At 39.6% G+C, this 13,553-nt stretch overlaps 1 protein-coding gene and 1 long non-coding RNA gene across 2 annotated transcripts in view; one reads left to right on the forward strand and one right to left on the reverse strand.

Annotated features, from left to right (window-relative positions):
- The first annotated feature begins 874 nt into the window (after positions 1-874).
- rab26 (RAB26, member RAS oncogene family) overlaps positions 875-13,553 on the forward strand; it is a 70,103-nt gene continuing 57,424 nt past the window's right edge. Inside the window, exons 1-2 of the mRNA XM_079476201.1 lie at positions 875-1,546; positions 5,549-5,659. Of these exons, the coding sequence (XP_079332327.1) occupies positions 1,376-1,546; positions 5,549-5,659 (282 nt within the window). The 5' untranslated portion in view covers positions 875-1,375. The remainder of the gene's footprint in view (positions 1,547-5,548; positions 5,660-13,553) is intronic.
- On the reverse strand, positions 2,401-4,540 carry LOC306905530. The gene is made up of 7 exons (XR_013787747.1): positions 4,394-4,540; positions 3,826-3,870; positions 3,659-3,733; positions 3,528-3,577; positions 3,360-3,443; positions 2,992-3,209; positions 2,401-2,868 (listed from the first exon to the last, which is right to left on the reverse strand). It is a non-coding gene; the product is annotated as an uncharacterized lncRNA (long non-coding RNA).

The raw sequence follows: 13,553 nt of genomic DNA on the forward strand, positions 1-13,553 counted from the left end.
TTGTAGGCAAATCTATTTTGTCACGTTTTTCGAGCGATGATGCCATAGTCATTCTTGTTGAGAATAAGACGAATGAGGGCTTTCTTTTTACCCTTTCTCGTCTGCGTGAGTCACCTGTAGCTGTTCTGTACATGTTGGAATGCTTACGTAAGGGTCTGTGATAAAAATGTAAAACTGGTTTCACATTGTCCACACTTGGAACATGACTCACATAGTCTGGCACAGCAGGCTTTTCACAATGTGCATATATACTGGTCCATTTAGCGTTTTTTTGTGACCAAGATCTGCCCACATAGACTGGAGAAATGTGTCGGACCAATTCAGAATCATTTATCCACAAATGTCTAGTTACACTCTTTGTTATTCTTTAATGTGACATCCAACCTGTGTCAATTATGTGCTGTGTTTGATGTGATCAGAGGGATGCTTTGCAGGTTTCAAGCATCACTTTTATAGGAGTAGGCCTACTGATGCTGCTGCAATTCTTTACCATGGCAACCATGTTTCTGCCAAAGTTACAGTATGGATAGCAATCTAGTTACTACAATTAATACAGTACATACTGTTAGTACAGTAAAGGGTAAATTACACTTCTGAACATGAGATTCCATAATAAATGATAATAATTTTCCATATTAACAATAACAATGTAGCCAGAAGCAGTTAACTATTTTAAAAGAGAAGTGAGGACCAGTTGCAAAATCCTAAAATGTGTGTGTTATTAAAGACGTGTTACTGCTCAATTCACCACAGTTTTTTCTCATAAATTATACAGACACTCCAAATAAACTAACACGTCAGAACGGGCTGAAGGGTTCACACAATATTGTGACACCGTCAGGTCAATAAAAACGCTTGATACGCTTTCAAAATAAGACACCGCGCCTTTAAGAGGGCTTGTATTTCAACAAGTGAAGAGTGAGCGCTCGCGCGCCGCTGGGACGCTGGGAGAAGAGATGCGCTCTGTGTGCGCGTGGACACTTCCACCGATTGTTGACAAGGCGCCCGGCGCGCGCTCACTACTTCTCCACGCTACTCAAAGGAGTGAAGATAACGCTGATAATTTCGTTTTCAATACTGACGAAGAAACGCTAAAGGTGTATTTAAGAGCCAAGATATACAGACCGTTTCTTTTTCTATCTCTAAACAACAACAACCGCCCAAATCGTCGGACCAGTTAACGCGTTAAACGGACAGCAGCAGTGAAACAGGTGCAGTGTTCGAGCGCTTTTTTCCGCGGGACCGAAAGTCATGATTGATGAAAAGTTCACCGACGTTTAATAATACGCATCAACCGGCAAAAGTCCATTGGATTTGAACGCATAACGCTCTTAATAAGTAACGCGTCGCGCCTTCAAACAAGGTATACATAACAATGTCGAGGAAAAAATCGGCCAAGGGAAAGGGGACTTCAAATACACCAAACTCATCTCCCAGCAGCGATAAAGAGAAGGGTAAGAAAGTCCCGACCCAGTCCAACGGAGTGGTGTATCCCAGCCGACCCTCTCTAAGCAACAGCGGAGAATTCTACGACATCGCCTTCAAGGTAGGCTACGAACTGTACGCACTAACATGACACACAGTCTAGGCTATATGAATTTAAACTGACAGTGTGGACGTTGCATACCAAGTTGTATTAATATGGTTTCATGGTTGAGCGTATAGCTTCACCGTGCGTATAAGTTAATTAAAAGCGATGAAATGTTATCCCGCCGTCCCATATGGACGAGTATTACGCACTCCGCTTCCGCTCAGCTCACCGTCTAATTGAACAGCTGTGTCAATAAAGATAAGCGAGAGCGCAGCAGCTGCTTTATCCGGCTCGACACAAGTGCGCAGTGTTACGAGCATTCACACGGAGACACTGTTTTCCCCGATCACAACCGAAATGAAACCGCGAGAAGACGCTACCATTGTTATGGAGAGAAATGCATATAACTGCCACGTTCATTAGAGCATTGCGTTAGCGTGCCATGTAGGTTTGATGCCAACATTCACACATGCTGATAACATGTGAAGCTTGAATGCGATTTAAGTCGCTTTGGAAAAAAGGCTGACATACCCAGATAGCAATGAGTCGGCGGCCCACCGGCGGTCCTCCGGCGGCAGTAGAAGCGGCAGAAAGGCGTAAATGCAAACGCGTCTGACGGCGCCCCGCCGGCGGCAGCCGCTATTTAAAAGCGGCAGCCGGCGTGCTACCGCCTTCGTTCCGCGGATGGCCCGCGGGCCAACCGCCGTTCAGCCGCCGTTATATTGCAGGCGGCTCTTCCGCGGCCCGTCGGCTATTTTCGTGCGTTTTGCCGCCGCTTATTGTGTATATATATATATATATATATATATATATATATAAAAAACTTATATATTTCGTGCAGTTTATAAAGAATGAATCATCAAACCAGTCAATTTCCCATTTGGCGTTTTAATTCCACATTTCAAAGTACAGTAACTGTGTAGAGCACTGAAATGTAAATAACTGAAAAATAAAATAAAGTACTAAAGAACATGCAGGTTTACAAAAACAATGTTGGTAAAAAAACATTACAGTCAAATTAGAACACTTACAATAATTGTTAATTTAAAGAGGTCAGCTCTGGGATGAAAATAATTAGGCTACCAGTAAACATTATATCAAGTAATGAGGATATTTGGCACCAAATAATTTGAGGTATAACATCACATTTACAAGTAATTTCTAACAAAAGGATAGTAAGGTACAATGGTCTTCAGGAACAGGTCTCTAAAACCTGTTTTATTCTCTACACCGGTCCAGGTTGTATTAATGGAAAGGTGATTAGAGAAGATACTCTGAAGCATTCGCCACACGGTTGTCTTTAGGTCCCTCCCACATTTGATTGCCAAAAACCGAAGCTGAAAATTCAAGTGTTACAAATTAAATTTCTCTGAAGTTTCTCATACATAAATATGTGACAGGCAGTGTACAATCTTAATTTTACTTTTTAGATTAACCTACAGCGAAATTAGCAAACTTACCAGTCGTTCCTGGAGCTCTTTATCCTGCCTCAAAGTGTTGTCAAGCAACACCAAAATCTTCCTGGGTGTCTAGGGGGAGTTACACCCTGGCAGGGATATCTCTCCAACAGACACATTGGCACTGAAATGTTGCAGCATAGTGTCCATTTTGTTGTCCATGCTACGCACATCATCACCAAACTCTCCAAGACGTCGCAGCATTAGGGTCTGATCTGCACCTACAGGGGTTCCCAGAATAAAATAATAAAGTAGTCAGTCCTGGTTCATCAACTACTGAACTATGACATTTATATCTAGGTCTACGACATGAACAGGTGGCCCCAATGGGAATTAAATCAACAACCACAGGCGTTGTTTGCGAGTTGTACCTGATTGCCCAGTGCTAGCAAACGTCTTCAGCATTGTCCCAACTTGCTTCACCTGCTCTTGAAGCGAGCCGCTGTCATCCGAAGCTACAAAATGAAAGGCATATGACAATTTTGGACCTACATCACAGACAAAAAAAGTTACATTTAAGAAAGAGTGCATGTTCTCACCTGCTTGTGCATCCCCCGGGCTTGGTTCTCATTCTTTAGTCTGTGAAAATCTACACATATATATTTTTTTTAAACAACAACTTAAGGCACTATTTTTAATATGCACACTAAGACAGAGGCCTACAATATACCTTCGTAGCTGAAAACTTCATGCTGTACACGAGATGCCAGGCGAAAGGGGCCTATAACAGAGCGACGACTTTCTCCTATTGATAATCATTGACATGTAAAAATATGTTTGAAGTTATAGCATACATTTAATGAATTGGACTTAAGTTTAGCACAAGGTATTACATACCTCCAGCGTTTTCACCCATAACAGGTTATGCTCTGGTCAAGTTATCTGAAAGAAACCGTGAACAAAACCACATTGTTAATGCCATTTTAGCTACAGGATTAGCAGCATACAGCAAATTAAGTTTTACTAACAACATTGCTTAACCTCAGTGTGTACTGTAACAAAGGCAAAACAGCACGTGTGAGCGCACACAGTTGCTAGACACATTAGCTACTGGAATAACAGCATACAGCAAACGTATTCTTACTAACAACATTGCTAAACCTCAATGTGTACTGTAACAAAGGCAAAACCGCATGTGTTAGCTAACACTTGCTAGCAACTTTAGCTAGTGGATTAAAAGCATACTTGTTCATACAAACAAAATAATATAGACATCGTTACTTTTGTAACAGAAAAAAAACTCAACGCCTGGAAGAAACCAAGTAGCTATTTCAGAAAGTTAATAGTTATAGCGACAACTTTATAAACAACGCTAATTTAGCTCGACTAGTTAGGCAAGAACAAAGATGACTAGAGATTTTATAAAGATAAACAAAAACAACGTACAAAATGAACATGTACTTACTTAAACGATCGTAGTCGATGACTATTATCTGAAATCTGTGTCTTGATCCTCTTTTCAAACAAAAACGTGTGACGAGTGATCTTCCAGGATTTGCACACAAGCAACACAGACAGAGAAATGTTACCGGTAACTTCGTCTGCTGCCCCTTTCGACCGGTGGAGGTACTTCGTTTTATGTGCTTTAACTTTCTTAACAATTAATTTGTACAGGTCGCAATTGCAAATTAATCCCTTACACTTGTTAAAGGTCAAATACATTAAAAATCGAGGTGGAAAAAAAATGAGACATAAACGACATTTCCAGTCAGTGAATAAATCAAAGAAATGTAAAAATGTTCACCTAAGTGCATAAAATAATTCGATATATTTTACATATATTACTGTACTCGCTTCAGAGTTTCAAAGTAATTTAAATGTCATTTTCCAAACCTTACTTTAATGGAATCATAGTCAAGAATCTGTTATAAACCCTACTGACTTTGGAGCAAAACAACTATAGCCTGTTGGATATAATTAACATCTAGGCTATTATGATTTTATAACCACTTTAAGTGTGAAAGGTAGTTAAAATGCTGTCAGTTTTACTCTAACTCCTGCACATGGTCGATTTTGAGAAAATTTCAAAGCGGCTTGCCGCCAGCCCGCCGCAGTCCAATCGACGGAGGCAACCGCCAGAGAAAATGAAGCAGTCGGGCCGCCGGCTGCATGCCGGCGGCATCTCGCAAGAAATGGGAGTGACGTATTCGGCGGCAAACGTTTCATCCCCGCCAGCGAGACGCACCTATAGCCGACAGCTTAGGGCTGGCGGCAAAAAGAAGTCTTGCCGATATTTTTTGCTAGCTGGGTAGACAAGAGAACCAAAAACTGATCTCGAACAAATCCGTCAAGGATTGCGGTTCCGTAACCTGAGTTTGGTCAGACTGTCTTGTTTTTCAAACAATCTATTTACAACAGCTCATTCCTTCCCACTGCCCATTACGGCATTTGCACATTGACATCCACGTCTTCCTTCTTATGGCATGCTTAAGAGTTTCAGAGCATCAGAGGCATAGTTTAATGGACACGCTGATGGAAATCGGAGAGGTCGTTGTCTCTAAGTAGAATGATAAGATAGATTGTGTGCTTTTCTCCATCTGTGATATCTTTTTTCCCCCAGGTAATGCTGGTTGGGGATTCTGGGGTGGGAAAAACCTGCTTGCTGGTTCGTTTTAAAGACGGAGCATTTCTGGCTGGAAGCTTCATCTCAACAGTTGGCATAGACTTCAGAGTAAGTAAATACAAAGATGATACGCATTATGCAAGTACCAAGTTTTTATTTAAAAAAAAACGTGTATTTTACTTCTGTAATGTTAAACTAACAACTGCTGCATCACGTCAGTCTGTCCAATAAGACTCAAGGATTCAAGTAAAACTAAATTGGTTTAGAAAATGCACAGCCTTTATATTCTTTGGCTTTAAAGATACTAAAGGGTTGTGGCATAAAGGTTGCATCTGGCAGTAAAGTACCGGATTTCAGTAGCTCTTTCTTTATTATGAGGAAAAAGCCATCTTTGTCTAAAGATGCTCCTCAGGCTTTTATTTTCAGAACATTCTTTAAAAGAAGATCACGAAGAGATGAAACGTGTACGAGATGAATCATTGTTGTGAGCAGCGATTGGCCATCCAAAAATAGCTGCATATCATTTCGGCTCTTTCATTTCTTCAGTACAGCTAAAGATAATACAATCTCAATGTTAGTCGACTATCCTAGTTTTTCATTTATGTGAAATAAAATGAGTTTTGACCCTTTCTGCATTGAAAGGCAAATTAAGGTCCATGGCTTGGAGACCTTGATGCCCATGTGGGATTTGACTTTTTGATCTGAGACTGAACTCCCTCTTCACTCATAATATTTTGTGACTTTCGCTGTGAATTAATGTGGCAGAAATGTTTGCTATATTGTCACTAGGTGGCAGTGTATAGGATGATGTAGTACGGGATACTAGTAATGGTTGTGTAGTGGTTGGTGTGCTATATCAAAACCCATGGACAGGCAAGAAATGACCGGACTGTTGGATGCTCATAACACTCGGCATTTTCACTCCTGTTGGGCTCAGCATTTAAAGAAATATTCCAAAGTTTGTATTATTTTGCAGTGTGACAGTTCATTACAGAAACTCACATTTAGATGAGGATTTTCTCTGTAAATATGCTGTTATTGAGCTGTGTAAAGACAGTTCTAAGCGCACACACTGACCGAGTGCAAGATGCAGGGGTTTAGACCTGTGATCTCTCTTAATGCCTTATAGAGACGGATGTTATTTCAATTATTAAAGAACTTGTGCAAAATATGGGCAGGACGTTTTGGTGAAGTTTCGAATGTCAAGAAGAGCATTAAGTAATGAGTCAGTTTATCATTAGCATCTCGGACCATTATTACTTCAAATGCATTCAAAGCACTCATGTAATGGAGGACAGAAATATGTTTTATGAATGATAAATTATTCTAGAAGGAGATTAATCTATTCAGATTCAAGTTCATGTGTCTGGTGTTCTCTTGCTGTCCTGGGGCTTAATAGTAAATTCATTTTTAGGGAAGGTAATTCATTGTCTGCTGGATGAAGAGTGACCATAATAAAGTCAGTTAATTTTTGTTAAAGCATAATTCATGATAAATTACTTAAGCTCTATTGACAAAATCTAAGGTACAGTGTGCAGCAAAATAAAAAAAATTGTGCTTCAATACTGCATATACATCAGCAGAAAAACATTAGGCACCGACTTTATTGAAGTAAAACATTATTCTGTGAATTACAACATTTCCCCCAAATTTCAAAACAAAATATTCAACTCCTGGAGGAGTTCTTTAAGGCGGGGGCTCTGACATGATCCTGCCTCTCCTTGTCTTGGTTTTCGAATCTTGTGGCAGGATCATGTCAGTCCCATGTGTTTTGTGTGGAGAAAGAGCATTGTTTTGGTTTGAAACGCCATGCTCTCTCTCTGGTGTCGCGTCCTTAAGCCCCGCCCCCTTGTTTCCCTGTTAGCGGCATTAGTGTTAGTCCTGTCACCGGCCCTGTACAATCTATCCCCTAAGTGTTTCATTCACTTCACCTGCCTCGTGCAATCCTCTTGTTAGCTTTCCTTTAGTGTTTCATTCATGTCACCTGCCGCCACTGTCCCAAAGTCATCAGTCCTTGTTAGTGTTTCCCTTTATCAAGCCCCAGTTTCCCCTCTGTCCCTCGGTTCATTACTCACGTTTACCCACCTAAGTCTGTCCTGATACCTTGCCTTCTATTGGAGTAACCTTGTTGCTGTTCCCTGGACTCAAGTTTGTGGACTTATAGTTTATTTATTATTCTTATTACCTTGTTTTTTTGTTACCTTTGTGTGAAGTTTTAGTTTTCAGTCTAGTTTTCCCCATCGAGAGTCTTTGTTTAAATAAAGTTTTATTATTTAGCAAACAGCTGCCTGCGCTTGGGTTCTGTCCATTCCTCATAACACATCCACTGTCATTGACTGATAGCCCTGCACTTTTATATCATTCAGACTGCAGCCAGCGAATGTAATTTCCAGTTGAATGTATTTATAAATATTACAACATTTAGCAAATCTATAACGTGGTTACATTCAAATGGTACATCTGCTGAAATGCCAGAGCACCGACACTTGTGGGCTGATTTGCATCTGAATGTTATCAGAAAACATGGGTTCACGTCATTTGTGAATCCTGAGTCACAGCGCGTCTCTTATGGGTCGCTGTACTCATCAGGACAGTAGCTGTTTGGATATCTCACTTGCTTTCTGATTGCTAACAGAGCGGGCAGAAAAAGGTCTATTTATTCCTCTGGCTAGCTGTTAAAGGATTGGTAATTGACATGACTGAATTGCTCATTCGCACTCCAATCATATTCCACTTTGCAACAATCGCCCATGAGACTCGTATTCTGTTTGTATTTGTGCAAAAGCTTTCTCAGATGGAAAACCAATGGGCCATTTAGAGACTCTCATTTATATTTTGCACATTATAATGGCAGATTCAAATCTGCTTTAGTTGCTCAAGTTTAGTGAGTCAGGTTTGAAACAGCACACTATATTTTATGCTCAGAATTTATTGAATTATTATTGATTATCTTTTATAATCATGCATTAAACATCTTCAGGTTTAAATAATTTACGTAGCCTATATTGAATGCTGGCTTTATATACATTGTGAGCCAGGCTCCATCATTTAATATGATCCTGTTCTTCGTGATGCTCCTGTGTTCGAATGGGGAATTTTGCAGCAGCATAAGATGTCTACTATGCCAGTACCTGAACTACAGGTCAAAAAAATCATTCTGTAGAGTTATAGAAATATAGATTTTCAATGAAATCATTTTTGTGCTTTACGATGTTAGCCTTTACACCATCATTTACTTCCATTCCCATTCACACCGAGATTAAGACTATATTAGCGTGCACACCAATGGACAACAATAAGCTTGTTTCGCATGTTAAATGTGCAAGCCCTATTAATTTAAATGGAATTTGAATGGATGTTTTATCATTCATAAGCTGGAAGAAAGGGATCCCAACGATATTGTTCCTCCACTTCTTCATTGTTTTGGATGTGGTGTGAACTATCTATTCTGTTATATTTAGAAAGGTTTATTTTGTAGAACACATTAAGCTGGGGTTAGCTTTGTCCATCTAAAATATGTTTTTGGCAAAAGGATGAGGATGGGATACAGTCTTGCACTATTGATGCTGTTAAAGCTACCTCCAAAACATTTAAGATACCAATAAGTAACATGTTCAGAAGTTTGACCGCTGGCTTATATTATTGCCGAAGTTCATTGTTCATGCATACAGTAAAGTCAATTGAGCTTAGCTAATATTTAACCTTAGGCTTTTTTTTATTTGGTCAGGTGGGCGTAGTTATCAGCAGATTTTCAATATATTGATCAACCACTACAAGGTGCATACGAATTCTAAACCAGCCTTTCCACAAAACATACCCTAACTCACATTCACCAGCTTTTGACTTCTGAAGCTGTCCTGTTCTTTCACCGCTGGGATTGAGAATGGATGTCCTTGTCATGGCTGTATGAATGCATCTCTGGACTTATCTAAAGAGCAGCTTTCACAAGCTATTGATCCACTGCCGCGGGCCTAGACCAACGGAGTGTTCTGCTGCAGGGCACACAATTACACACAGACAAATGCACAATAACGTCTTCACTTCTTTCTTATAGAAGGTCGTGAGCACAGAAACATACACACAACATTTGCAGACACGAGAGAGAATATGTAAAACAATCACACACCATCTTTTTATATACGGTGGAGCTAAAACAACACAGAAATAAATGTCATACTGATTCATCAATGATTCATCCTCATGCATAGAAAGATTCTCATTACCTGTTTTGACCTTGTCAGTTCAACATTCATCTACATTTTATTAGGTTTTATAGCAGGATTATCCTACAGTATTTATTTTAAAGAGTTTGATGCAGGGAATGTAATTTTCCTACCATGATGCTCTGTTGTATCGGCATAGGTGGGGTCTGAGTTTACGGCATGGGATAGAAGCTGTATCCATGTGAGTATTTGCATACATGTTTAAATAAATTGCTGAATCTCATGCACAGCTGACAAAAAACAAGACACAAACAGATTGTCATGATAACGGCAAAGTTTATTGTGGCTCAGATGGTGTTTATACAGAACTGTAGATGCAGAGTAGGACATATCAGAAACGACTAAGGACTGAGCATTGTGATATGTCCAAAAAAACAACCGTTCCTTGGCCATGTGTACATCTGCCTACAACTCTGCATAAACTGAAATTTGTCATTCAAGGTACAAATCGAGGCATCTTTCAGTTGAAATGTCCACTGGAAGCGTTCTGATGCAAGTTTATTAAAGGTTACAAAGCACAGACAAAATCTAAAATTTGCTCATCTTTGTGCCATTTGGCATGATCCATGATTATATGTGTGCAAATGTGGACACGATGATCTACACTGTCCTTGCAGTTTAATCTTACTAAAAGACAGCTGACTAACTCATATGACTGTATTTTCATAATACATTACTGTCCCATTTACAAGTTGCCACTGTCACTATGCTCTATGGAAATGCAATAAATCCGGGCAGAAACGGCATCAGATGTTTATCTGCCACAGTAACGCAAGCATGACCTTCAGTATCATCTTCTTTGCGACCTTGAGGCCGCATCAGAACAGAGAAAGTCTGGAGTGGCAACCACAAAACATTAAGCTGTAAAATGAATGTAGACTAAAAACAATTAAATATTTAATAATATAGATTTTTGATTGACTTGGAAAATCTGAGCTCAGTTTGTAACATTGGTGGGATCTCTTCTGAAGATATGGAACCTTTGTGGGATTCTTTTTCGAAATATCTGAGATGCAGGAGACTTTAGCAAACGTTTACATTTACTCTCCATTTCACCTCATTTAGAAATAATTAGGAAAAATAATTGTACAACAGTTGTAATGTTCTGTAATCTTTCTTTCTTAGGGAGCCATCCAAGTTTGTAGCACACAGCACGTCCCCAGGCCAGATTGCTTTTAACCACATGCATTAATCATAAACAATATGTTTTTGAAAAACTACGTGTTTGCCTAATTTTTTACCATGGAGAAAGATAAGCGTGTGGTTGGGCCCACAAAAATGCTCAGTTAAGCTCAGTTAAAATCACAGCTTGAAAATAAAGGTGTAGAAATGCATTCATGCTCCAGTCTTTGTTTTTTTCAATTGTCTTTGTAAGATGTGAGATGTGGAGCTCTTTCGTTCTCCGCTTTTGACAGTCACTCAAACATGTAATGAGCGGATGCTTTGTCAGTTCGGCAACTGCGTTCCAATCTTCCCATTGTAGATCTGTTTGACAAAATCTCCAGCTGTAATAATAAAAAACCAAAATTAAAGCAGGAATCATCCCTTTTGTCATGCTTTAAACCACCAAACCCTTCAAAATGTAAAAAGCTCTACTTTCATATGTTGTTGCTATTGTCACCAGGGCGTCATATATGTTTAGAGACCGTCTTTATGTCTAGTAAATCAGTTTGGAATGGATAGCAATTACTGACAACTGTGTAACATATTTATGTCAACGCCTCTTACAAGAAGAACTCCAACACAGGACAAAACATAGTCAATCTGTGACACAGTGTTGCTGTTCAACAGTTTAAAGTAACATAATATTTAAGAGTTTAGTGTCTTGTCATGATTAATCAGTTTTTTTAAATTGTAATACAATTATATAGTTGACATTCTGTTGAACCTCAATACATGATCTCATTGATGGTTGATGTTGTCGTCTGAATGCAACTTTTTTAAGAACTCATTCCATCTTTACAATATTTCTCTTCTTAGTTAAGGCTGTTATAGCCATATAGCGTATTCTGCGTTTAGCCTGTTCTGATATCTTGCTGTATTAAAACCAGATACTGCATGTCCCTTCAGTATTTGCAGCTCTGTCCTTGAGTGTAGTTTACATTCAGTAAATATTTTCAGCACCACGTTGACAAAGCTATTTACTTTACCGTGGTGCAGAAAATGCTGTTGGCTTTTCAATGTTTTAACCCCACGCCTGGAGGAAGCATTTAAACATTCAAAAATTGCTGTTTAGACGGTAAATCATTCAATTATGATTCCTGTGGTGCCTAGAAGATGTGGCACTCACTTACAACATTTGGCGACTGGACATAATAACCTGGAGTAACAATTTGACAGCATCTGTTTATTCGCATCAATTCCCTGCCCTATATGCTAATAGTAGGCATAATTGTATCCATTTTTGAAGATGTTTCTCTGTATATTTAGAACTGGTGATAAAATGACTGTCTTATGAGCACATTTATCATGTCCAGTTCACTCCCTCTTTTGAAGGTGTTTTGCATGTAGTTGGCATCATTTTGTATGGCAGTGCCACCTGGCCTCTCTGTAAAGCAGTAAGGATCAGCGTGGGCAGGCTTTAACACTCTGACTGCAGACACGGCACATCAAACACAGGGCTCGGCTTCTAGCTGCGCTTGAAAGTAATGCTGTTGGCGCGCGAGGCAGTTCGTGTGGAAATGAGTTTAGACAGCAATAGAGCGCAGCAGCAACCGCCCACTTTTACAGCGGCCTTGATTCTGGAAGTTCTTTTTCGTTCATTCTCTCCATGGAGAGAAAAATCTTCAATAAAGTGTTTCAAAACGCAGGGCAAAGCAGCCAACTTTGAGAGGAATCGGAGCACAAACATTCATTTCAAGCAAAAAACACTACTTAAAGGGGTGGTATATGGCTATTTTGGGTGAACTGTAAGTTTTTACTCTTGATTGTTTAAAAATATGCTAATATTCACATTTTACGTGATTGCAGCATCTGTATTCATAATGTCTAGGGAACACTTCTGAATTCCCTTTGATTGGTTAAACTGACCTGGGGCCTCATGTACAAAGACTTGCGTTGAATTCATACTATAACATTGCGTACGGACAAAGCTGTAAATGTGCGTACGCACAAAAAAAAACAGATGTATGAATCTCTGCGTACGAAGGATCCCACGCATATTCTCTTTGTACATCCCAATTAACGTAGAATTGAGCGCACATGCATGAGCACAACTCCCCACCCAGTCTCCTCCCCTAATTAAATCAATTTAAATATGGTAATGAGTTCACTTTGGCAAACGATAGCAGTAAGAAAATGGCTAAAGCAAGCGGCAAGAAACGAAACTTTACGGAAAGTGAACTGGAGGTGCTACTATCGGAGGTAGAAACCAGAAAAAATATTTTATTTGGCACTTTGTCCTCCGGAATTAACAACAAAAGGAAAAAATATGAGTGGGAGAGTTTGGCTGGAGCCGTCAATGCGGTGGGATCTGAAAGTCGCACTGTAAATGACCTTAAAAAGAAATGGTCTGATATTAAGGTGGACGTAAAACGGAGAACTGCTGCGCACCGACAAAGTGTGGGCAGAACAGGCAGTGGTAAAGGGGTCGATGAACTAACACCCTTTGAGCAGAGAGTTGCCTCAATTATAGGTGACACTTTACTCTCTGGAGTGGTATCTGCTGCTGTGGGAGACTCAGATTCACTACAGGACTGCCACGAAGGTAACAATTTCTCATTTGTTTTTACTTTGGTATATATAGCCTTTTTCATTATCAAATGCATGCAATGTAGTTG

Source organism: Barbatula barbatula (genome assembly GCF_947034865.1).
Source record: "Barbatula barbatula genome assembly, chromosome: 16".
In the NCBI taxonomy this organism is placed as follows: Eukaryota; Metazoa; Chordata; class Actinopteri; order Cypriniformes; family Nemacheilidae; genus Barbatula; species Barbatula barbatula.